This window comes from Atractosteus spatula, chromosome 5 (assembly GCF_055471065.1).
Source record: "Atractosteus spatula isolate fAtrSpa1 chromosome 5, fAtrSpa1.hap1, whole genome shotgun sequence".
Lineage (NCBI taxonomy): Eukaryota > Metazoa > Chordata > Actinopteri > Semionotiformes > Lepisosteidae > Atractosteus > Atractosteus spatula.
In genome coordinates this window covers 12,511,966-12,538,852 of record NC_142710.1, presented here as the reverse complement: position 1 = coordinate 12,538,852, position 26,887 = coordinate 12,511,966, and the positions used below count along the sequence as shown (strand labels likewise).

General features: G+C 48.4%; 1 protein-coding gene across 1 annotated transcript; it reads right to left on the bottom strand.

Annotated features, from left to right (window-relative positions):
- Positions 1 to 16,114: 16,114 nt before the first annotated feature.
- Positions 16,115 to 25,894, bottom strand: LOC148834143 (coiled-coil domain-containing protein 42-like). Its single transcript, XM_088916743.1, has 7 exons — positions 25,830 to 25,894; positions 25,600 to 25,705; positions 23,957 to 24,061; positions 20,719 to 20,919; positions 20,221 to 20,442; positions 16,923 to 17,087; positions 16,115 to 16,339 (listed from the first exon to the last, which is right to left on the bottom strand). The coding sequence occupies exons 1-7, from the start codon at positions 25,892 to 25,894 to the stop codon at positions 16,244 to 16,246; spliced, it is 960 nt and encodes a 319-aa protein (XP_088772869.1). The 3' UTR covers positions 16,115 to 16,243.
- Positions 25,895 to 26,887: the final 993 nt, after the last annotated feature.

The following is a 26,887-nucleotide window of genomic DNA, read 5'->3' as shown; positions in this document are numbered from 1 at the left end:
CTCTTACGTGCAAATAAATGTGATCACTTGCGCTAGACCTGGTCAGGATTCTGACTGCTGAATTTTGGACATACTGGAGTTTGTTCAGAGTAGATTTAGATACCCCAACGAGTAGAACATGACAGTAGTCAATTCGAGAGAACACAAATGTGTTGATCAGCTTTTCAGGCACAGTTAGTAATAGCATAAGGCGTAGTCTAGTGATATTTCTGAGGTGAAAAAAAGATGTTTTGACAATATGCTGCACATGTGGGTTGAATGTTAAGCCAGAATCGAATATCACGGTGTACAAAGTTGACACAGTTCATAACACATCCGAGAACCAACACTGGAGAGTCTACGATCTCACACATGCAGACCGCGGCAATATTGGAAAATATTTTTATTTTCACATGACAGAAGTTCTTTGAAAAATTTCATGATCCACGTGTTTGTATCCACAGGTGTCTTATATGCAAACGTGAAACGATGAGCTCACAGTCCTTTTATTTGTGCATTCCTAGTCAGTCCTGGTGTGGAATACAGTGGGGACACACCCTGCCCTGTGAAGACACAGATACAGCTGCCCTTGTTAAGTCATCATGTTTCTCCCAGGTGAAGTCATGTCTTTTGCATTGCACACTGTAATGGCCCAGGACGAGTTTGCCTGTCAAGCTCCAGGCTGTCACCTCTCCAGCAAACAGCACAAACGATGAAACTCAACACAGTCCTGGTTCCTTTTCATGTTCCCAGATATGCTTTGCATAAAAAAGAGCTTTAAAAGTCTTTTTAAATGTGGCTCGACAGACAGGTCGGATCTTCCGGATGCCTCGACAGACAGGTAGGATTCCTGTGTTTGTTTAAGAAGGAGACAATGCGAAACTGATCACTTCTTCAGATTTCTAAAAAGGACACCGCTCCGGGATACTGAGAGATGATCCTTAAAGCCTCTGTGTAAGAACATGCAGTTGCTGGCTCATGTTCGCTTTTTAAGGCTTCACCCACAACTCTCCTGATTCGGGTATGATATTGGAGACAAATGTAATTTTCCTGTTCACACAAACACACAGACGATACTGCTATTAAATACAAAGTCCACCGCCATCCCACACCCGGGCAAACAGAGGAACGAAACTGCAGAACAGTTCCTCTCGCACCAGCGGCACAGCGCTTGAACTCGGCAGACGGGGTCACTGGAGGTCAAAGTCACCGTGCCTGGTCACGTGATCACCGGAGAAACAAGGCGCTATATCTCAGGAACGAGAGCAGCACAAACTCTACTTTCAACGGCACAAACACAGCACTAAGGAATGAGACCGGTCCAGTTCCCCTATGACGTTATAGGGGGGCTGAGCAAGCTCACCTCCAAAAACAGCACCCCCTTATCCCTGTGTATCTCCTGTCCAATGGTGCCGTATTGAAAAAATCATAAAACATTGCAGAAGAGATTCACATTCGAGTGCACGACTGAGAGAGGTCAAGGGTCTCTGCCTAGTGTGTAAAACTTTTGGTTGCACCATTGTGAGGGTTGTGGTTTGAACACGACTGACTTGTGAACAGCCACCCCTATCCCCGTGCACTGCCTGTCTAATGGTGCCATATGAAACAAATCTACAAGACATCGAGTTTCACAACGCAAAGCTTTGAAAAGTCAGTCTTTTGTGTGAAACACTTGGTTTGTACATCATGGGTTCTGTTTTTTAAATAGCTGTTGAATACAGAAGAGGATTCCTGCTGTCAGCAGTATTGCATATATAGTTGATCTTTACCTGAATGAAAACAGGACATAAAGAAAGGCTTTCAGAAATAAAATAAAGCATTATCCTCGTGCTTACAGTCTGGACAACTGGAGCCTACTTTGAGATTGTTTCTGTGCTGTTCTGCGTTCCTATGGTCATATACGGGCTGTTCACATGAACCCGTATCGAGCAGTATTTCTCACACTGTGAACATGTGTACATAGCGGTCCCCCAGTGTTCCAGGTTGTGCGTAATTACGCATCAATCAGAAACCTGAGGTTCAGAAAAAGACAATTCGCTCAGTGATATGATCATGTAAAGTTTGTGAAAATGTTTACAAGTCGCGGTCTTTAAACTTGCGTTTAGTTTAAAGGTTCATGTGTTTCCCTTATAAAAGACACTGACAGCACAAGATTTGTGCGAGGTTAAGGAAAAAATGGCAGAAAAACGACAAAGTGAAGGCTGTGAACACATTCACAATGTACCTGACACACGAGGCACTGGGAGGTGTGGTGAAAACGCTGCTGACGGGCCAGTTGCGTATTCGAACTTCGAGCGAACTTTCCTGCGGTCCCGGCTCCCGGGTGCTGGGTTCAACAGAACAGTGAGCGCCACCGGAGAAAATACAGCCCCTCGCCAGAGAGAGAGAGGGGGCTCACCGTGGAGAATTCCTCAGCGGTGTGTCTGAGTCACATGGCACCTTGAGAGTATATTGTAACGAACAGCCGACAAACAGGTTTTTTTATTTACACACCACGCATACAAAAACCTTAACAATTTTTGCTCCATCTCCAACTTACACTTTCTTGCAAAAATTCTGGAAAGTCACCAACGATCTTCTAATAGCTGCTGATTCTGGTTCTCTTTCTATACTCATCCTTCTTGATCTCAGTGCTGCTTTTGACACTGTTGACCATGACATCTTACTCTCTCATCTTGAGAGTGTGTTTGGAGTTTCTGACACTGCTCTCAACTGGTTCACGTATTCCCTCACTGATCGCTGTCAATTTGTCTCTTAATGGGTATAGGTCTGAAATTGGTCTTGTTAAGTCTGGTGTTCCTCAGGGCTCAATACTGGGCCCCTTGCTTTTCAGCATTTACATGTTCCCTCTTGTTCAGCTTTTAAGATGACATGGCCTCAGCTTTCATTTCTACGCTGATGATACTCAAATATACATCCATACCAAACCTGACACTGATGTGGCTGTCTCTATTCTAATTGCATCTCTGACATAAAAATTTATATGACTCAAAATTTCCTTCATCTTAACTGCGACAAGACTGAAGTCTTGCTTATTGGTACCACCCATCTACTTCATAAAGCCAGTCCTGTAACCCTATCTGTAGATGGTTCTGTACTTGAGCTTCAATCTAAATTGAAAAACCTTGGGGTTATATTCGATTCTGACTTAACATTCGACCCACATGTGCAGCATACTGTCAAAACATCTTTTTATCACCTCAGAAATATGTCTAGACTACGCCCTATGCTATCACTAACTGTGGCTGAAAAGCTGATCAACACATTTGTGTTCTCTCGAATTGACTACTGTAATGCTCTACTCGCTGGGGTCACTAAATCTACTTTGAACAAACTCCAGTATGTCCAAAATTCAGCAGCCAGAATCCTGACCAGGTCTAGCGCAAATGATAACATTACTCCTGTCCTGGAGTCCCTGCACTGGCTTCTGGTCAAATTCTGTGTGGACTTTAAAATCCTCATGCTCACCTATAAGGCTCTGCATGGCTTGGCACCTCAGTACCTGTCTGAACTATTATCGCCCTACTCCCCACCTCGCAACCTTCGCTCTTCTAATTCTGGTCTTCTAACTGTCCCCCAAGCCCATCTACATTCTATGGGTGACAGGGTCCTCTCCTGTTATGCCCCCAGGCTCTGGAACTCTCTCCCCAAGGATATCAGAGAGTCACCTTCTCTAAACTCCTTCTAATCCAGACTCAAAACCCTCTTCTACAGAAGAGCCTTTACTGAACTGGTTCCATTCTTCACCCCTCTGCTCTTCTTAGTACCACCATCCACGGTCTCCTCTGTGTATTGAAATTGTGTTTTATCTTGTGCATTTCTTTTTATTTATTGTTGTTGTCATCCTGTAAAGCGCTTTGAGAAGCCACCTTTAAAGGCACTATATAAAATAAAGTTTATTATTATTATTATAAAATAGGAGACAGAATATTAAAACAGATACAGGAATAGACACTTCATAGCCAGGGGAATTCACAAGTATAAAAGCTGAAAATGATACTTTTTACACATGTCCACTGTATGTCTTGCCTGTTGATTCTTTACATTTCTAGTAGGATTTAAATACAACAGGAACTGCCGGCATACGGGCTGTACGAGCTGGTTACAGCGCGGTGACGCCACCGCCCTCTGCTCCCCTGCTCCTCTGCGCGTAACAGGGATGCTGGCCGCCGGGGCGGACGGACGTCTTCTCTAACTGAGCCGGCAAGACCCCTGAGGCGGGGGACGAGACCGCAGGGACCCGAACTCGCTGCGCTGTGAAAACCTGCTGATCGCGAAGCACTGCGCTTCTCTGGGGGTTAATGGGAGAGCTGCGTGAAGGTGCCCCCCTACAGACAGCACAAACGATGAAGCCCACCTCATTCCTTAGTGCTGTGTTTGTGCCGTTGAAAGTAGAGTTTGTGCTGCTCTCGTTCCCGAGATATAGCGCCTTGTTTGTCCGGTGATCACGTGACCACACACGGTGACATTGACCTCCAGTGACCCCGTCTGCCGAGTTCAAGCGCTGTGCCGCTGGTGCGAGAGGAACTGTTCTGCAGTTTCGTTCCTCTGTTTGCCCGGGTGTGGGATGGCGGTGGACTTTGTATTTAATAGCAGTATCGTCTGTGTGTTTGTGTGAACAGGAAAATGACATTTGTCTCCAATATCATACCCGAATCAGGAGAGTTGTGGGTGAAGCCTTAAAAAGCGAACATGAGCCAGCAACTGCATGTTCTTACACAGAGGCTTTAAGGAGCATCTCTCAGTATCCTGGAGCGGTGTCCTTTTTAGAAATCTGAAGAAGTGATCAGTTTCGCATTGTCTCCTTCTTAAACAAACACAGGAATCCTACCTGTCTGTCGAGGCATCCGGAAGATCCGACCTGTCTGTCGAGCCACATTTAAAAAGACTTTTAAAGCTCTTTTTTATGCAAAGCATATCTGGGAACATGAAAAGGAACCAGGACTGTGTTGAGTTTCATCGTTTGTGCTGTTTGCTGGAGAGGTGACAGCCTGGAGCTTGACTAGCAAACTCGTCCTGGACCATTACAGTGCGCAATGCAAAAGACATGACTTCACCTGGGAGAAACATGATGACTTAATGATCAACACATTTGTGTTCTCTCGAATTGACTACTGTAATGGAACAAGTAATAGGTTTATTCCATGCTGAAAAAAAGAAGAAAGAAAACACAACGTTTCGGCCGTGGAGCCTTCTTCAGGTACAGCATGACTACTGTAATGCCCTACTCGCTGGGGTATCTAAATCCACATTGAACACACTCCTGTATGTCCAAAATTCAGCAGTCAGAATCCTGACCAGGTCTAGCGCAAGTGATCACATTTGTTTGCACGTAAGAGCACTGCAAATACGAAGACATGGATAATGACGGACTTTTAAGACCTTAGATATATGTTCGGTTATTTTAAATAGAACAATAATTGAAAATAAAAATCTTTTCCAATATTTCTACATCGGTCTGCATCTGTGAGACGGTAGAGTTCCCAACGTTTTGCAGTTGAGTTATGAACTTCCTGGGTCAACTGATCACTTCTTCAGATTTCTATAAAGGACACAGCTCCAGGATACTGAGAGATGCTCCTTAAAGCCTCTTTGTAAGAACATGCAGTAGCTGGCTCATGTTCGCCTTTTAAGGCTACACCAGCAACTCTCCTGATTCGGGTATGATATTGGAGACAAATGTCATTTTCCTGTTCACACAAACACACAGAAGATACTGCTATTAAATACAAAGTCCACCGCCATCCCACACCCGGGCAAACAGAGGAACGAAACTGCAGAACAGTTCCTCTCGCACCAGCGGCACAGCGCTTGAACTCGGCAGACGGGGTCACTGGAGGTCAAAGTCACCGTGCCTGGTCACGTGATCACCGGAGAAACAAGGCGCTATATCTCAGGAACGAGAGCAGCACAAACGCTACTTTCAACGGCACAAACACAGCACTAAGGAATGAGGTGGGCTTCATCGTTTGTGCTGTCTGTAGGGGGGCACCTTCACGCAGCTCTCCCATTAACCCCCAGAGAAGCGCAGTGCTTCGCGATCAGCAGGTTTTCACAGCGCAGCGAGTTCGGGTTCCTGCGGTCTCGTCCCCCGCCTCAGGATCGAGCCCGGGTCCCCGGCGTCGCTCGACAGGGGTCCTGCCGGCTGAGTTAGAGAAGACCTCCGTCCGCCCCGGCGGCCAGCATCCCTGTTACGCGCAGAGGAGCAGAGGAGCAGAGGGCAGTGGCGTCACCGCGCTGTAACCAGCTCGTACAGCCCGTATGCCGGCAGTTCCTGTTGTATTTAAATCCTACTAGAAATGTAAAGAATCAAAAGGCAAGACATACAGTGGACATATGTAAAAAGTATCATTTTCAGCTTTTATACTTGTGAATTCCCCTGGCTGTGAAGTGTCTATTCCTGTATCTGTCTTAATATTCTGTCTCCATTTTTATGTGTGGTGTGTAAATAACAAAACCTGTATGTCGGCCGTTCGTTACAATATACTCTCAAGGCACCGTGTGACTCAGACGCACCTCTGAGGAATTCTCCACGGGAAGCCCTCTCTCTCTCTCTGGCTAGGGGCTGTATTTTCTCCGGTGGCGCGTTCGCTGTCGTATCTGTCGTATCTGTGTCTTCAGAGGGCAGGGTGGGCCCCACGCTGTATTCTATACCAATGACTGTGGAGATCAGGTGGTCAGTGATGAGAGAGAATACAGGATGGGTAGAGGAGCTGTAGATACGAGCTCTGTGGAGATCAGGTGGTCAGTGGTGAGAGAGAATACAGGATGGGTAGAGGAGCTGTAGATACGAGCTCTGTGGAGATCAGGTGGTCAGTGGTGAGAGAGATACAGGATGGGTAGAGCAGCTGTAGATATGAGCTCTGTGGAGATCAGGTGGTCAGTGGTGAGAGAGATACAGGATGGGTAGAGGAGCTGTAGATACGAGCTCTGTGGAGATCAGGTGGTCAGTGGTGAGAGAGATACAGGATGGGTAGAGGAGCTGTAGATATGAGCTCTGTGGAGATCAGGTGGTCAGTGGTGAGAGAGATACAGGATGGGTAGAGCAGCTGTAGATACGAGCTCTGTGGAGATCAGGTGGTCAGTGGTGAGAGAGAATACAGTATGGTCTCAGGTTCGATTAAGAGGCTGATACAGATGGATCATCCTTAACAAGGTTCGGTAAGTCATTCCCCAGTTTAAGGGCTGTGTGACTGAAAGCTCTGCCACCTGCACATTTCTGTTAATTTGACGGGTTTTGAGATACACTGCATCCTTTGACCGGAACAGTGTTAGTGATGCTTACGGAAACGTAAGATCACTTAGGTGGCTAAGCTATCTTCGTATGTGAGCACTGAGCCTTGAGATGTACTGTATGTGGTGTCATATGAGAAGCCAGTGCAGTGAAGCCAGGACGTGGATGATGTGATTGTGCTTCTGTGTTCTAGTCAGATCATTAGAACAATTCAATTCTTTGAATGTTCTTAATCTGGAGTGGACATTCTGAATTAGCTGTGTTTCTAAGATGTGGAAAGGAAACACCAGGCACCCTCTTTCTATGAGAATCAACATTTAGCTCAGGGTGAAACTTTTTGCCGAGTTACTGTACAGTATTTTTCACTGTTTCTGTGATGCTCACATTTGAAAGGGGCTGTGACATGTGATGATGAACTTTTACTTTTCTTTCCTGTTTTCTTGATTTTCAGACACAGCTATTATGCTGTGCTGTGCAGTATGGGGTGGCTGTTTACTTATCAATAGTGCCTGGAATCTGAAACCATTAGAAAGGTTACAAACAACAGGAGGCCATTCACTCAGTCTAGCTACTGTAGTTAATAATAAATCAATCTGGTTTAAATCCTTCTTTAGAAATAAACCCTGTTGTTTTTAAAGAAGCCCAAATATAATAATCAAGAACACAGTTGGACAGTTGTTGAAGTTGACCCACAGGCCCACAACCGGCTAAAGAGCTGCCCCTTCCTCTGTGTTTCAAACCTACTTCACTCAGTAGTTTAAACTAAGTGTGAAGTATAATGAAGAGGAATGCGTGAAGATACTCTCACTTTTTCTACGAAAGCTATAGTTTTGGAAATCTTTTAAATAATGGTGCTCCTACAGAAGTCCTCCAGCTGAGCGATCTGCATAAAGGACCCACAGAATCTAAAAGCTTCACAACTCAAGGGCAAAGTACCCATAGATTGTGCCAAAGCTATGTGCTGAGATGACTGATCGAGATCATTAATAACTCATCTCACCTCCCTTGCTATTGAGTGCATTTGTTCTTTATCTTTTACTTAATTTCATCTGTTTTCTGTAATTCCCTTCAACAATGATTTCCGTGCATCACTTTGTTAATTACGATAAGCAGGGATCGTGGGAATGCCTTGAGACTGACATATTTACACGTCTGCTTATTTCCACACTGATCATTCAGAAACCTCTGTGAGAGTGCGAGAAGACAAAGCTTCAGTGAGAAGGAAACCGCCAGAGGAACTTGGCTTTGCTGCCTGATAGAGTGTGCGGGTGCACAGACAAGCAGCACTGAGGTCATCCTGAGGTGCAACCAAAAACAGGGGATCGAGCCCAGGAGAAGCGCACAGGCGAGGTTTAAAAGACAGCATAACTGTGACATAACTCCATCGTCCCCTCGCTGTCTTTCACCCCTGCGCACGAGCTCGCCTTTTCCTCCGGTCCCTTCGCGTCACGGTGGCCGCGCGCACAGAGAGCTCCTGGGGCGCCAGCAGGCCTCCGGGCTCCGGGCGAACCAGGTTCACACGTGACCGCGTCTGGACGTGCGCGCGGCAGCCTGTGAGCGAGCGGCTGATCACATGAAGACACGGGCTGTCAGCACCGTCACGTCTGGGTCTCGCTGCCGGAGATGACGCCGGGCGTGTTCATGTGCGCACGACTACCGCGCCACAGAGGAAACGAAGGAAAGAGGTTTTTTAAAAAAGATTTTTTATTTAAATACGAAAAGGGAAAATGCAACAAACGGGGGTTTATACATGTAGTCTGGCAAAGAATAACCAGCACAGGACACAAACCTATTTTTGGGGTTCTTTATTTCCAGGTAAGTATGGTGTCTGATCTGTTTTGTTAGTTTGGAAAATAATTTTAAAAAAAACAGAAGAAATGACATATAATGATATTGTAACTCTTCGGAGTTCACATGGGCGCCTTGCCGCTGCCGCCTGAGGTCAACCCCCCACCGGCGGGGACTCGAACCCAGGTCTCCGGCGTCACTCAACAGGGACCCAGCCTCTTGAGCCAAAGGGAAATCTCCCGTCAGCCCGCAGGGAAGGGCGGTGACGTCACCGCGCTGGGAAGCGGCTCTCGCCACCTGCAATGGAGGCCGTATGCGTTACACTATTTTTGCCTACACAAATTGCGGTAGTGGCTCTTTCCACCATGAGGGAAGAAATAAAAAAAACATATTTTAGTTTTACAGTTTCAACATTCCATCTAACCGTTACAAAATTGCATCTACACTGAACAAAAAATAAATTACATTACAGTAGAAATGTAAACAACTCACCGCGCAGCTTGTGCAGAAATAGGTCACCTCTCAGCTCTACCCTCACTGAGAACTACATTACAACGATAATTAGTATAAGACTTACCATTGCATACACTTAACAAACGGTGCTGTACCCATTTCAGAACTAAACATAAGTCTCTGTAAATAATAAAGGAACATAAAAAGCAAGGAACGTGTGAAACACATTACTTACAAATGAGTAAACAGTTACTCCTCGCCCGAGTAGATGTCTAGAAACTGGATACGGCCTCAGTCCGCTCGGTTAAAATCTAATATCCATCTTGCTAATCGTGCCTCAATCCTATGAAATACCCCTTTATACTCGTCAATACATTTGATTTGAGACCTCATTTAGGGTGTAAATAGGGAAACAACGCAGTATTTACCGTTCCAACTCTCTGCAGAAATGTCGGGTTTTTTTAAACTGTAAGTCACTGCGCAGAACGCTGAAATTAACGGGCAGGAACCAAGACACACCGCGATCTAAGAGGCAGCGCCATCTAGTGGATTTGGCATAACAGACAGCTATTCACCACTAGGTCACATACATACGAATGTACAGATGTCTCAACACGACACAACAAGGAGCAACAAGTGGATGAAACGGGGAAGAAAACACTTTGTCCGTAGTACAGAGGTTATGTGGTGTTAGAGGTTACATTCAGTAAGTTTGTGCTTAAAGACGTTTGGTGACCAACTCACCAGTCTTATTTTTTAATATTTTCAGTGAATTACAGTACAGCTTGAATGAGTTAGAACATTTTTTAAAGCTTGCGGATTCTGTTTTACTCTAAGCGTGTGTATGTCAAATTTTGCAAACGAGAGAATAACGTTTACCATCACACGGACTTCGTGTGGATTCGAGACACCGGGAACAATATTGTAGCGCCCTCGCCTGGCGCTGCGGCCGAAGAGCGGCTTATTATTATTAAGTAATAATAATAATAATAATAATAATAATAATAATAATGAAGTAGTGGTGGCCAGGGCGGGGCCGAGGAGAGCCGCTGACCAGTGCGGCTGACCCACTGCTAAACGGGCGTACAGTCTGGTGAGATCGCCCAGCTTCGTGTAAATAGTTCCCTGGTTTCGTACCCCTGTTATACTTGTGCCCAATTGCCACCCTCTACCTGTGTACCTATCCGAATAGACCCCAGTGTGTTGCTCGGTATTTCCGGTTATTTTTTCCCAGATTTCAATAGAATTAAATTCAAGGTGCCCCAGTCAAGGCAGCAGGTAGCCTTGCCCTGTTCATCACCCGAGAGAGCTATTACCTCAGACATCTGTGGAGAGACGGGAGGGAGGAAGCAGAAAATCTCTGGGAAATAGAGGGCATAGGTCAATATCTCAAGATGCTGTGAAAAACATGATCATGTTTAAGTAAAGAATGTGATTTGCACCAGAACAAAAGGAATTGTTGCTATGTAACTGGTACCGTGTCAAAATGTAATGAGATGTGATCATATATACTGTTCTAAGTATGTATATTAATGTAAAGCCTTCTAATTTGTGATGCCCTGTATTTTTTGTGAAAAGAAAATAAAGTTCTTAAAAATCGAAAATCGGTGCTTTATTAGCATGACCGATGGTTACAACAGATGTTGCCAAAGCAAATAAAAATAATAAAATTCGCATGAAACAAAACAACTAAAAAAGTAAAATAATGTCTACAGACATTTACAACAAAGACATATCATAAAATATTTGCATATACTGTAGACAGATGGAGCATTATTGGGAGACAGACTCACTGTTCCTCAGACTATGACAGGAGATCACATACTGGGCTGCCAGTTCATTTAAGTTCCCTCTTCCCCCTCCCAGTAGGATTGGGACCCGTTGTGATTCTGGCAGATGTGGGAACTCTGGGACTAGATTTCTGAATTTAGGGAAGAATGTTTCTCTAATCCCAGAGTATCCGTCACAGTGCAGTAGGAAGTGCACCTCTGTCTCTATTTCTCCCCGCTGGCAGTGGGAGCACAGCCTCTCCTCTCTGGACAGCCAGGTCTGCCTGTGTCGCCCAGTTTCTGTGTCCAGGCTGTGGTCACTGAGGCTGTCCTCTCTGGACAGTCAGGTCTGTCTGTGTCGCCCAGTTTCTGTGTCCAGGCTGTGGTCACTGAGGCTGTCCTCTCTGGGCAGCCAATTCTGTCTGTGTCCAGTTTCTGTGTCCAGGCTGTGGTCACTGAGGCTGTCCTCTCTGGACAGTCAGGTCTGTCTGTGTCCAGGCTGTGGTCACTGAGCCTGTCCTCTCTGGGCAGCCAGGTCTGCCTGTGTCGCCCAGTTTCTGTGGCCAGACTGTGGTCACTGAGCCTGTACTTCATCAGGGTCTGTTTCTGTTTGCTGTTTCTTATCTTGGTCAAATATTCGGCTAGTGTGTATTGTCTGTTTAGGGTTCTGTAGCATTCCAGTTTATGTTGTGTTTGTGTGTGTGTGTCCCAGTGTGGGAGATATTGCTGTTTGATCTGTGCTGTGATGTGGTTGAGTCTGAGTTGTGGTGCTCTAGCAGTGCTGTCCTGAGGCTGGTTAGTGTCGGTGTGGCTCAGGTCAGCACTGCTAGAGCACCACAACTCAGGGCCAGCTGGCTCAGGGGGCTCTGTTTTGGGCTCAGCTCTTGGCTCAGCAGGGCTTTGTGGTAGTAGGAATTTTGGTCACTGGTTTTTAGGTGTAGCCAGTACTTTAATATTCTTTTCTGTATGTTTATCAATAGTGGGTACTGGCCTAATTCGGCCCTGCACCTGTTGTTAGGTGTCTTTCTCTGCACACGGAGGATGTTTCTACAGATCTCCATGTGCAGAGTTTCTGTGGGGTGTTTGTCCCATTGAGTGTACTCCTGGTCTGTGAGGGGACCCCACACTTCACTGCAGTATAGGGCAATGGGTTGGATTACACTTTCAAATATTTGGTGCCAGATTCTTGTTGGTGGGTTGATGTTGAAGAGCCTCCTTCTTATTGCGTAGAAAGCCCTGAGTGCCTTCTCCCTCAGTGCCTTCACTGCCAGGTCAAAACTCCCAGATGAGCTGATGGTGAGACTGAGATATGTGTAGCTGGATGTGTGCTCCAATGTGTTGTTGTTCAGTGTGAATTTGTACCTGTTTCCCTGAGGTCTGGCTTTCTTCTGGAAAACCATAACTCTGGTCTTGTCCAGATTGACTGTCAGTGCCCAGGTCTGACAGTATTGCTCCAGCAGTGCCAGGTTCTGCTGCAGCCCCTGTTCTGTGGGCGACAGCAGGACCAGGTCATCTGCGTAGAGCAGGAACTTGATTTCTGTGTCGTGTAGTGTGAGACCAGGAGCTGCAGACTGCTCCAACATTCCTGCTAATTCGTTGATATAGATATTGAACAGTGTTGGGCTCAGGCTGCAGCCCTGTCTCACCCCACGGCCTTGGGTGAAGAATGTGGTCCTTTTGTTTCCACTTTTCGCTGCACATTTGCTCCCTGAATATATTGATTTAATTAAGTTGTACACTTTGCCCCCTATGCCACTTTGGAGTAGTTTATAAAACAATCTTTCATGGCAAATCGAGTCAAATGCTTTTTTGAAATTGACAAAGCAGGCAAAAATTTTTCCTTTGTGTTTTTGGTGGACGTGTTTGTCTATCAGTGTGTGTAGGGTGTAAATGTGATCAGATGTGCGGTGATCTGGTAAGAAGCCAATCTGACCCTTGCTCAGGACATTGTGTTCAGAAAAGGAAGGCCAGTATTCGTGTGTTCAGGATACTGCAGAATACCTTCCCCAGGTTACTGTTCACACAGATGCCCCGGTAGTTGTTGGGATCGAGTTTATCTCCACTCTTATAGATGGGCGTGATCAGTCCTTGGTTCCAGGCCTCGGGGAAACATCCAGCTGTCATGATGAGATTGAGGAGTTTGAGCAGGGCTTGTTGCAACTTTGGGCTGCTGTGTCTCAGCATCTCATTGTTGACTCCATCTTGGCCACAGGCTTCGTGTGGTCTGAGGGCCTGGAGTTTGTCCAGTAGCTCCTGCTCAGTGATTGGGGAGTCTAAGGGGTTTTGGTTGTCTTTAAGAGCCAATCCAAAATTTCGAGTTTTTCATAAATAGTGTTTTGGTCTGATTGATTTGTATTTGGGAGCTTTTGATAGAGATTTTCAAAGTATGTTTGCCAGATTGTTCCATTTTGGATGGCCAATTCTTCTGGTTTTGATTTATTTAAAATGTTCCACTTCTCCCAGAAACAGTTCTGATTTGGTGACTCCTCAATGTCTGCAAGTTGTTTGTTTATGTATGTGTTTCCTTTCTTTTTCAGCGTGTTTGTAAACTTTTACCATGTCACAGTAGCTGAGCCGCAGATCTGTGCTGAAGGAAGTCTTCGCTAGCTCAGTAGGCAAGACCCCCTGTTGAGCTATGCTGGAGGCCTGGGCTCGATCCTGAGGTGGGTGATGAAACCGCAGGAACCTGAACTTTCTGAACTGATTTTGCTTTTTTTTATGCAAAGCAAATCTGGTAACATGAAAAGCAACCAGGACTGTGGTGGGTTTCATCGTTTGTGCTGTTTGCTGGAGGGGTGACAGCCTGGAGCTTGACATGCAAACTCGTCCTGGGACATTACAGTGCGCAATGCAAAAGACACGACTTCACCTGGGAGAAACATGATGACTTAACAAGGGCAGCTGTATCTGTGTCTTCACAGGGCAGGGTGTGTCCCCGCTGTATTCCACACCAGGACTGACTAAGGAATGCACAAATAAAAGGACTGTGAGCTCATCGTTTCACGTTTGCATATAAGACACCTGTGGATACAAACACGTGGATCATGACATTTTCACAGAACTTCTGTCAAGTGAAAATAAAAATATTTTCCAATATTGCAGCGGTCTGCATGTGTGAGATGATAGACTCTCCAGAGCTGGATCTCGGATGTGTTATGAACTGTGTCAACTTTGTACATCGTGATATTTGATTCTGGCTTAACATTCGACCCACATGTGCAGCATATTGTCAAAACATCTTTTTTTCACCATCAGAAATATCGCTAGACTACGCCCTATGCTATCATTAACTGTGGCTGAAAAGCTGATCAACACATTTGTGTTCTCTCGAATTGACTACTGTCATGCTCTACTCGCTGGGGTATCTAAATCTACTTTGAACAAACTCCAGTATGTCCAAAATTCAGCAGCCAGAATCCTGACCAGGTCTAGTGCAAGTGTTCACATTACTCCTATCCTGGAGTCCTTGCACTGGCTTCTGGTCAAATTCCGTGTGGACTTTAAAATCCTCATGCTCACCTATAAGGCTCTGCATGGCTTGGCACCTCAGTACCTGTCTGAACTATTATCGCCCTACTCCCCACCTCGCAACCTTCGCTCTTCTAATTCTGGTCTCCTTACTGTCCCCCAAGCCCATCTACATTGTAGGGGTGACAGGGCCTTCTCCTGTGATGCCCCCAGGCTCTGGAACTCTCTCCCCAGGGATATCAGAGTCACCTTCTCTAAACTCCTTCAAATCCAGACTCAAAACCCTCTTCTTCAGAAGAGCCTTTACTGAACTGGTTCCACTCTTCACCCCTCTGCTCTTCTTAGTACCACCATCCACGGTCTCCTCTGTGTATTGAAATTGTGTTTTATCTTGTGTATTCTTTTTATCTATTGTTGTTCTCATTCTGTAGGAGAAGCCACCTTTAAAGGCGCTATATAAAATAAAGTTGTTTATTATTATTATTATTATTATTATTATTATTAGGTTATTATAGTGCCCCTTTAAAAAAACAAACATCCTGGTTCCTTTTCACGTTTGGCGAATGTGCTTTGCTTAAAAAAGAGCAGCAGTGGTTCAGAAAGTTGAAGACACAGATCCGACCGCCTCCCTGGCGCCCACACTGCCGGCTGAATCCCAGGAGGCAGGAATGTCGGCTTTGCCCCTTCCTCCTCCCGCGAGGAGAGGATCTAGCCTTCCTCCAGCCCCTCGGCCACCTGCCCCGTCGCGGGTGAAACGAGACTCAGGATCAGAACTCGAATTCCAGGAGTCACGGCGAGGCCTGATTCAAGAGCAGTGTAGTCTGCCAGGGGGGATGACACTGGGCGTGAAGCAGGGTGGGGAGCAGTGCCGGTGCCCTGGATTCGGGTCCTGTGGAGTTATCTGCATGCAGCTGGGATATTCTCCGGGTGTTCGTGTGGGTTTCCTCCAGATGCTAAGGTTAGATCTGTCGACCACAGTCCAAAGACAGGCTGGTGGGTTAATGGGCTTCTGGGACAAAATTGGCTCTGGTGTGCGTGTGTGTCTGTGTGTGCCCTGCGGGGGACTGGTGCCCCACCCAGGTTGTGCCCTGCACCAGTTACTTGCCAGTATAGGCTCTGGGTTCCCTGTTAGAGAACAGGCAGTTGACTTTAGGACAGCTGCATAAACGTCTTACACGACTAAAGGTGTTTAGTTACTAAAAAGCTTGTTTTGATTTGGGAATTCGGCCCTGTGGCAGGACTCTGAGGACCCTGAATATACCCTCCCAAACCAGTATTGTTCCACAAAATGAAGTTTTTAATTTTAATTGACGCATTTTTCGATTTCTTCTGCCTTTTTCAGAAACCACTCGACCACGTCAAGCTCGTACTGCGTGTAAGAAATCATGAGAACAAAAATGAAATACAAATCCCACCCCTTGTTATCCAAACAGTAAATCTTTATTTGCCATGTTGGGGGAGGATATTTTCCTGCTGTAATGTGATGAACCCAACAGCAGGTGGCAGCGCAGACTGTCGGGTGTGTGTTTGTGGCGCGCGAGGGGCAGCCAGCCTATCTATGTGAGCCGTGCGTTGTGGTCCCAGCCTGGCTGTCAGGTTTGCTTAGTTCCTCCCAGACGGACATCAGATCCGTGAGATAGGTCTGGATCTGGAATGGACGGGAAGAGGGAATCAGCAGGCAGCTGCGCCTCAGTTTCATAATAATAATAATAATAATGATAATGTTGCTTTATTGGCCATCTACAATCTCTTGCATTAGGAATTCATCTTTTCACAGACCCCAGCTTGCTCTCCATGAGACACACAGACAGGGCAAGAAGCTGGGGGTCAGAGCGCAGGGTCAGCCATTTATACAGCACCCCTGGAGCAGCTGGGGTTAAGGGCCTCGCTCAGGGGCCCAACAGAGTAGGATTCCTCTGCCAGCTGTGGGATTTGAACCAGCAACCTTCCAGTCACAGACACAGATCCTGAGCCACAGAGCCACCGCTCCGCCCCACCGACCTCTCTCCTTCCTGTGGCTGCTGTGTTCAAGCTGCCCTATCGCACACCTGTCCCAAAACCGATCAGCTGTCCAAACAGCCCAAGCCATGGCAGTTCAGAGGCAGCGCAGACCTGTCCTGTCTCCACTGTCCGATCTTGTCCAGTCTTAGTTGATCACTACCACAGGGGCTGAGAGACGAAGACCGGCTGGTACCCTGACTATTGAAGAGGAGGGAGGGGGGGTGCAGTACCTTCTGCAGCTGTCGGGGGGTGTCCTCCAGGGCGATGGGCTCCTCCCCAGTGTCCCGGGCCCTCTTGCACACGGTCTGGTACAGGTTCAGGGTGGCCATCTTTATTGTCCCCAGCAGCAGGGTCTTCTTGGCTGCGGTGTTCTGGATGTGAGCCCATCTGGACTCCTGGAGGTGGATGGAAAAGGAGTGAAGACTGTATCAACCCTCTGTCTTCTCGGGACCAGTGTACTATATTGTCCAGTCACTGTCTCCACTGTTTCAGTGTACTGTAGTGTCCACTCATTGTCTCCCAGTATGAAGGTATTTTAGTGTCCAGTCGGTGTGCAGACATTGTTTTCTGCCTCTTTCTGTCTGTCTCTGTCTTACCCAGAGCATGCTCTCTGTCTCTCTGTCTATCTGTCTTACCCAGAGCATGCTCTCTGTCTCTCTGTTTTACCAAGAGCATGCTCTCTTTCTCTCTGTGTCTCTGTCTTACCCAGAGCATGCACTCTGTGCCTCTCTGTCTCTGTCTTACCCAGAGCATGCTCTCTGTCTCTGTGTCTCTGTCTTACCCAGAGCATGCTCTCTGTCTCTGTGTCTCTGTCTTACCCAGAGCATGCTCTCTGTCTCTCTGTGTCTCTGTCTTACCCAGAGCATGCACTCTGTGCCTCTCTGTCTCTGTCTTACCCAGAGCATGCTCTCTGTCTCTCTGTGTCTCTGTCTTACCCAGAGCATGCTCTCTGTCTCTCTGTGTCTCTGTCTTACCCAGAGCATGCACTCTGTGCCTCTCTGTCTCTGTCTTACCCAGAGCATGCTCTGTGTCTCTCTGTCTTAGCCAGAGCATGCTCTCTGTCTCTGTCTCTCTGTCTTACCCAGAGCATGCTCTCTGTCTCTGTGTCTCTGTCTTACCCAGAGCATGCTCTCTGTCTCTCTGTGTCTCTGTCTTACCCAGAGCATGCTCTCTGTCTCTGTGTCTCTGTCTTACCCAGAGCATGCTCTCTGTCTCTCTGTGTCTCTGTCTTACCCAGAGCAGCCTCTCTGTCTCTCTGTGTCTCTGTCTTACCCAGAGCAGGCTCTCTGTCTCTCTGTGTCTCTGTCTTACCCAGAGCATGCTCTCTGTCTCTCTGTGTCTCTGTCTTACCCAGAGCAGGCTCTCTGTCTCTCTGTGTCTCTGTCTTACCCAGAGCAGGCTCTCTGTCTCTCTGTGTCTCTGTCTTACCCAGAGCATGCTCTCTGTCTCTGTGTCTCTGTCTTACCCAGAGCAGGCTCTCTGTCTCTCTGTGTCTCTGTCTTACCCAGAGCATGCTCTGTGTCTCTCTGTCTTAGCCAGAGCATGCTCTCTGTCTCTGTGTCTCTGTCTTACCCAGAGCAGGCTCTCTGTCTCTCTGTGTCTCTGTCTTACCCAGAGCAGGCTCTCTGTCTCTCTGTGTCTCTGTCTTACCCAGAGCATGCTCTCTGTCTCTCTGTGTCTCTGTTTTACCCAGAGCATGCTCTCTGTCTCTCTGTGTCTCTGTCTTACCCAGAGCAGGCTCTCTGTCTCTCTGTGTCTCTGTCTTACCCAGAGCATGCTCTCTGTCTCTGTGTCTCTGTCTTACCCAGAGCATGCTCTCTGTCTCTCTGTGTCTCTGTCTTACCCAGAGCATGCACTCTGTGCCTCTCTGTCTCTGTCTTACCCAGAGCATGCTCTCTGTCTCTCTGTGTCTCTGTCTTACCCAGAGCATGCTCTGTGTCTCTCTGTCTTACCCAGAGCATGCTCTCTGTCTCTCTGTGTCTCTGTCTTACCCAGAGCATGCTCTGTGTCTCTCTGTCTTACCCAGAGCAGGCTCTCTGTCTCTCTGTGTCTCTGTCTTACCCAGAGCATGCTCTCTGTCTCTCTGTGTCTCTGTCTTACCCAGAGCATGCTCTCTGTCTCTCTGTGTCTCTGTCTTACCCAGAGCATGCTCTGTGTCTCTCTGTCTTACCCAGAGCATGCTCTCTGTCTCTCTGTGTCTCTGTCTTACCCAGAGCATGCTCTCTGTCTCTCTGTGTCTCTGTCTTACCCAGAGCATGCTCTCTGTCTCTGTGTCTCTGTCTTAGCCAGAGCATGCTCTCTGTCTCTGTGTCTCTGTCTTACCCAGAGCATGCTCTCTGTCTCTCTGTGTCTCTGTCTTACCCAGAGCATGCTCTCTGTCTCTCTGTGTCTCTGTCTTACCCAGAGCAGGCTCTCTGTCTCTCTGTGTCTCTGTCTTACCCAGAGCATGCTCTGTGTCTCTCTGTCTTACCCAGAGCAGGCTCTCTGTCTCTCTGTGTCTCTGTCTTACCCAGAGCAGGCTCTCTGTCTCTCTGTGTCTCTGTCTTACCCAGAGCATGCTCTGTGTCTCTCTGTCTTACCCAGAGCATGCTCTCTGTCTCTCTGTGTCTCTGTCTTACCCAGAGCATGCTCTCTGTCTCTCTGTGTCTCTGTCTTACCCAGAGCATGCTCTCTGTCTCTGTGTCTCTGTCTTACCCAGAGCATGCTCTCTGTCTCTCTGTGTCTCTGTCTTACCCAGAGCATGCTCTCTGTCTCTGTGTCTCTGTCTTACCCAGAGCAGGCTCTCTGTCTCTCTGTGTCTCTGTCTTACCCAGAGCAGGCTCTCTGTCTCTCTGTGTCTCTGTCTTACCCAGAGCATGCTCTCTGTCTCTCTGTGTCTCTGTCTTACCCAGAGCATGCTCTCTGTCTCTCTGTTTTACCAAGAGCATGCTCTCTGTCTCTCTGTGTCTCTGTCTTACCCAGAGCATGCACTCTGTGCCTCTCTGTCTCTGTCTTACCCAGAGCATGCTCTCTGTCTCTGTGTCTCTGTCTTACCCAGAGCATGCTCTCTGTCTCTCTGTGTCTCTGTCTTACCCAGAGCATGCTCTGTGTCTCTCTGTCTTACCCAGAGCATGCTCTCTGTCTCTCTGTGTCTCTGTCTTACCCAGAGCATGCTCTCTGTCTCTCTGTGTCTCTGTCTTACCCAGAGCATGCTCTCTGTCTCTGTGTCTCTGTCTTACCCAGAGCATGCTCTCTGTCTCTCTGTGTCTCTGTCTTACCCAGAGCATGCTCTCTGTCTCTGTGTGTCTCTGTCTTACCCAGAGCATGCTCTCTGTCTCTCTGTGTCTCTGTCTTACCCAGAGCATGCTCTCTGTCTCTGTGTCTCTGTCTTACCCAGAGCAGGCTCTCTGTCTCTCTGTGTCTCTGTCTTACCCAGAGCATGCTCTCTGTCTCTCTGTGTCTCTGTCTTACCCAGAGCAGGCTCTCTGTCTCTCTGTGTCTCTGTCTTACCCAGAGCATGCTCTCTGTCTCTCTGTGTCTCTGTCTTACCCAGAGCAGGCTCTCTGTCCTGGCTTTGTCCAGTTTGCTCTGCAGCAGTGCCAGGATGTTGTTGTACTGCATGATGGTGTCGTTACTCTGCTCGGTGAACCGGGCCAGGTGGGCCCGGGCCCGTTCGGTGCTCTCCTGGTTCTCCTGGGCCGTCTGCAGCAGGTCCTCGCGGGTCAGCACCAGCGTGTCGTAGCGGGACATGACCTGGCGCACCTCCTGGAACTGAGAGAGCCACCGCTGCTCATCGGCGTCTGCGACAGAGGGGAGCTGCAAGGCTGTTTGATATCAGCACTGATGAGGGCATTTCAAAGCACAATCAGAGCAAACTGGACACAGTAACATTGCCAGGATCGCCAGGTATGAGGGGTGAAGTGACACTGTGACACTGTAATCAAGCAGGCCAGTGAACCCCTCTCTTTCCAAACAACAGAAACACCGGCCTCTCTCCCAGCCCCGCGGACGCCAGAGACTGGTTTCCACCACGGGGTCGGCGCGCACCTGGTCAGAGCCCTGCACCACTCTCTCCAGGTACCGCGGATAGCAGGCGTTCCTCTGCACCCGCCGCTCCAGCCTGTCCCTCTCCTGCCGCAGGGCCGCCATCTCCTCCCGCAGCGCGCACAGGTCCGTCTGCTTCCGGCTCGCCAGCTCACGCTCCTGCGCGGCCTTCCGCACGGCCCGCTGGCGTTTCATCTCACTGTCCTGAGAGAGACACGCTGACTGGACACTCCAGTACATTAACACTGCACTGAGAGAGAGGGGTTCATACAGACACACTGACTGACTGGACACTCCAGTACATGAACACTGCACTGAGAGAGAGGGGTTCATACAGACACACTGACTGACTGGACACTCCAGTACATTAACACTGCACTGAGAGAGAGGGGTTCATACAGACACACTGACTGACTGGACACTCCAGTACATTAACACTGCACTGAGAGAGAGGGGTTAATACAGACACACTGACTGGACACTCCAGTACATTAACACTGCACTGAGAGAGAGGGGTTCATACAGACACACTGACTGACTGGACACTCCAGTACATTAACACTGCACTGAGAGAGAGGGGTTCATACAGACACACTGACTGACTGGACACTCCAGTACATTAACACTGCACTGAGAGAGAGGGGTTCATACAGACACACTGACTGGACACTCCGGTACATTAACACTGCACTGAGAGAGAGGGGTTCATACAGACACACTGACTGACTGGACACTCCAGTACATTAACACTGCACTGAGAGAGAGGGGTTCATACAGACACACTGACTGACTGGACACTCCAGTACATTAACACTGCACTGAGAGAGAGGGGTTAATACAGACACACTGACTGGACACTCCAGTACATTAACACTGCACTGAGAGAGAGGGGTTAATACAGACACACTGACTGGACACTCCAGTACATTAACACTGCACTGAGAGAGAGGGGTTCATACAGACACACTGACTGGACACTCCAGTACATGAACACTGCACTGAGAGAGAGGGGTTCATACAGACACGCTGACTGGACACTCCGGTACATTAACACTGCACTGAGAGAGAGGGGTTCATACAGACACACTGACTGACTGGACACTCCAGTACATTAACACTGCACTGAGAGAGAGGGGTTAATACAGACACACTGACTGGACACTCCAGTACATTAACACTGCACTGAGAGAGAGGGGTTAATACAGACACACTGACTGGACACTCCAGTACATTAACACTGCACTGAGAGAGAGGGGTTAATACAGACACACTGACTGGACACTCCAGTACATTAACACTGCACTGAGAGAGAGGGGTTCATACAGACACACTGACTGACTGGACACTCCAGTACATTAACACTGCACTGAGAGAGAGGGGTTAATACAGACACACTGACTGGACACTCCAGTACATTAACACTGCACTGAGAGAGAGGGGTTAATACAGACACACTGACTGGACACTCCAGTACATTAACACTGCACTGAGAGAGAGGGGTTCATACAGACACACTGACTGGACACTCCAGTACATTAACACTGCACTGAGAGAGAGGGGTTAATACAGACACACTGACTGGACACTCCAGTACATGAACACTGCACTGAGAGAGAGGGGTTCATACAGACACGCTGACTGGACACTCCGGTACATTAACACTGCACTGAGAGAGAGGGGTTCATACAGACACACTGACTGACTGGACACTCCATTACATTAACACTGCACTGAGAGAGAGGGGTTAATACAGACACACTGACTGGACACTCCAGTACATTAACACTGCACTGAGAGAGAGGGGTTCATACAGACACACTGACTGACTGGACACTCCAGTACATTAACACTGCACTGAGAGAGAGGGGTTAATACAGACACACTGACTGGACACTCCAGTACATTAACACTGCACTGAGAGAGAGGGGTTCATACAGACACACTGACTGGACACTCCAGTACATTAACACTGCACTGAGAGAGAGGGGTTCATACAGACACACTGACTGACTGGACACTCCAGTACATTAACACTGCACTGAGAGAGAGGGGTTCATACAGACACGCTGACTGGACACTCCGGTACATTAACACTGCACTGAGAGAGAGGGGTTCATACAGACACACTGACTGGACACTCCAGTACATTAACACTGCACTGAGAGAGAGGGGTTCATACAGACACACTGACTGACTGGACACTCCAGTACATTAACATTGCACTGAGAGAGAGGGGTTAATACAGACACACTGACTGGACACTCCAGTACATTAACACTGCACTGAGAGAGAGGGGTTCATACAGACACACTGACTGGACACTCCAGTACATTAACACTGCACTGAGAGAGAGGGGTTCATACAGACACACTGACTGACTGGACACTCCAGTACATTAACACTGCACTGAGAGAGAGGGGTTCATACAGACACGCTGACTGGACACTCCGGTACATTAACACTGCACTGAGAGAGAGGGGTTCATACAGACACACTGACTGGACACTCCAGTACATTAACACTGCACTGAGAGAGAGGGGTTCATACAGACACACTGACTGACTGGACACTCCAGTACATTAACACTGCACTGAGAGAGAGGGGTTCATACAGACACACTGACTGACTGGACACTCCAGTACATTAACACTGCACTGAGAGAGAGGGGTTAATACAGACACACTGACTGGACACTCCAGTACATTAACACTGCACTGAGAGAGAGGGGTTCATACAGACACACTGACTGGACACTCCAGTACATTAACACTGCACTGAGAGAGAGGGGTTCATACAGACACACTGACTGGACACTCCAGTACATTAACACTGCACTGAGAGAGAGGGGTTAATACAGACACACTGACTGGACACTCCAGTACATTAACACTGCACTGAGAGAGAGGGGTTCATACAGACACACTGACTGGACACTCCAGTACATTAACACTGCACTGAGAGAGAGGGGTTCATACAGACACGCTGACTGGACACTCCGGTACATTAACACTGCACTGAGAGAGAGGGGTTAATACAGACACACTGACTGGACACTCCAGTACATTAACACTGCACTGAGAGAGAGGGGTTCATACAGACACACTGACTGGACACTCCAGTACATTAACACTGCACTGAGAGAGAGGGGTTCATACAGACACGCTGACTGGACACTCCGGTACATTAACACTGCACTGAGAGAGAGGGGGGTTCATACAGACTGTATCTATGTTTTCCTGACCTTGAGAAAGTTGTCAAACTTGCGCAGGTACTCCTTCATCCGGACCTCCTTCTCCCTCAGCTCGTCTCTGCGCACGCGCAGGGTCCGCAGTGAGAGCTCAAACTCCTGAGCAGGGAGACGCGTGATGAGGGCGGACACCTCGTGCGCGGGCAGTACGGTGACGCCGCGCGGGGTTCCCGAAGAGGCAGGGCAGCCCCGTCATCGACTCCTCTCTCCACCGATGTTTCTGTCGGCGCCCCGGTGCGCCCCTGGTCCAGTCTCGTCCTACATTACTGACGTTCACCTCCCCGTGCGTCTGAAGGAAGGCAGGGCCGACGGACCAGAACGAACCCCGGGTGGAGCCTATCCCAGCAAGCACTGGGCACAAGGCAGGACACACCCCGGAGGGGGACACCTGTCCGTCACGGGACACACACTGACGCCAGGGCCAGTCCCCCCCAAGGCCACCTCACCCGCCAGCACGTCTCCCGTCTGCAGGAGGAAACTGGAGCCGCCAGAGGACGCACCCACATGACCACGGGGAGGACACGCAAACTCCACACGGACAGCACCCCAGGAGTCGAGCCCAGGGCCGCAGCGCTGCCGGACAGCAGTGCTCACTAGCTGCACTTTGTCAACGAAGGCTAATGAAGACATTTGCGAGCTGCTGTAAACCAGAAGCTCTGTAGGGCTGAAATGTCTTGGAACTGACCGATGAGCTGGTAACCCTGCTGCGGGTTTATCGGAGCGATTCGTGAAATGAGAGAGAGGGGTTAATACAGACACACTGACTGACTGGACACTCCAGTACATTAACACTGCACTGAGAGAGAGGGGTTCATACAGACACACTGACTGACTGGACACTCCAGTACATTAACACTGCACTGAGAGAGAGGGGTTCATACAGACACACTGACTGACTGGACACTCCAGTACATGAACACTGCACTGAGAGAGAGGGGTTAATACAGACACACTGACTGACTGGACACTCCAGTACATTAACACTGCACTGAGAGAGAGGGGTTCATACAGACACACTGACTGGACACTCCAGTACATTAACACTGCACTGAGAGAGAGGGGTTCATACAGACACACTGACTGGACACTCCAGTACATTAACACTGCACTGAGAGAGAGGGGTTAATACAGACACACTGACTGACTGGACACTCCAGTACATTAACACTGCACTGAGAGAGAGGGGTTAATACAGACACACTGACTGACTGGACACTCCAGTACATTAACACTGCACTGAGAGAGAGGGGTTCATACAGACACACTGACTGGACACTCCAGTACATTAACACTGCACTGAGAGAGAGGGGTTCATACAGACACACTGACTGACTGGACACTCCAGTACATTAACACTGCACTGAGAGAGAGGGGTTCATACAGACACACTGACTGGACACTCCAGTACATTAACACTGCACTGAGAGAGAGGGGTTCATACAGACACACTGACTGGACACTCCAGTACATTAACACTGCACTGAGAGAGAGGGGTTCATACAGACACACTGACTGGACACTCCAGTACATTAACACTGCACTGAGAGAGAGGGGTTCATACAGACACACTGACTGACTGGACACTCCAGTACATTAACACTGCACTGAGGGAGAGGGGTTAAATGAGGTCACCGCACCTCCCTCTGCGCCTCCATGGCCTGGTGAACCTCGGCCGCCTCCCGTCTCTTCTCCAGCAGGCGCGTGGCCGGGGCCAGGAGCTCGTCCCCCGCCGAGGGCACCTTCCTGCCGACACAGACAGCGCCCCCCCCCGCCCCGGTGAGGAGGCATCGCGCACAGGCAGCCGGTGCCACCGCTCGACGCCGCTGCCAAACCGAGGAGCGAAGGCAAAGGAAGAGGCAGCACTCACACCAGGAGGTCCTGCAGGTTCTCCCTGTAGTAGGTCTTGAAGTAGCCGGGCAGGTTGACGGCCATGTTGAGCCGCGCTGGGGTCCCGTCTGCCTCAGCTGCTTCAACAGCTGCAACGCGGAATGTGCAGTCAGAAGATGCCCCCGGCCTCCTAGCAACCAGCGCTAGGCAACCAGTATCAAATATCCACCAGCTAGGATTCCAACACTGAATTAATTAACTGGATAAATTCAGGAGCAACTGAATTAGGTTGGTGGGGAGGGAGGAAAATGGCATAGTATAAGGGACTACATGGGACACCTGGCTGCAGGGCTATGAAGGAGGCTGTTGTTTTAACCATGAGGTTTATTTTAAATAAGCACCAGCGGAAAGGGTTATGTACTCACAAGGATAGTCACAAATGAGAAGTCAGTTTGGAAGTTCGTTACTAATCCCTGGATCTCATCCAGCCATTTCCTGAGAGAAACCAGGGTATCAGCGTCCACTACATGGCTGGGCAGCGCGTTCCACACTCCCACCACCCTCTGTGTACAGGAGGGCCTCCCGTTCTCAGGTTCAAATTCACTTTGTACACTGTAGCTTCTACCTGTGTCCTGTGGTTTGTGCTTCACTGTTGATTCTGAAGAAAGCGGCTCGGTTGACTTTGTTGATGCCTCTGTGGAGTTTGAATACTTGGATCTCTGATTCTGGCTGTGAGTGATCATCAGTTTGGAAATCTGTGATCTTCTGGCTGTGAGTGATCATCACAGTTTGGAAATCTGTGATCTTCTGGCTGTGAGTGATCATCACAGTTTGGAAATCTGTGATCTTCTGGCTGCGAGTGATCATCACAGTTTGGAAATCTGTGATCTTCTGGCTGTGTGTGATCATCACAGTTTGGAAATCTGTGATCTTCTGGCTGCGATTGATCATCACAGTTTGGAAATCTGTGATCTTCTGGCTGTGAGTGATCATGGTTTGGAATTTGTGATCTTCTGGCTGTGAGTGATCATCCTATTTTTGAATCTGTGACCTTCTGGCTGTAAGTGATCATGGTTTGGAATCTGTGATCTTCTGGCT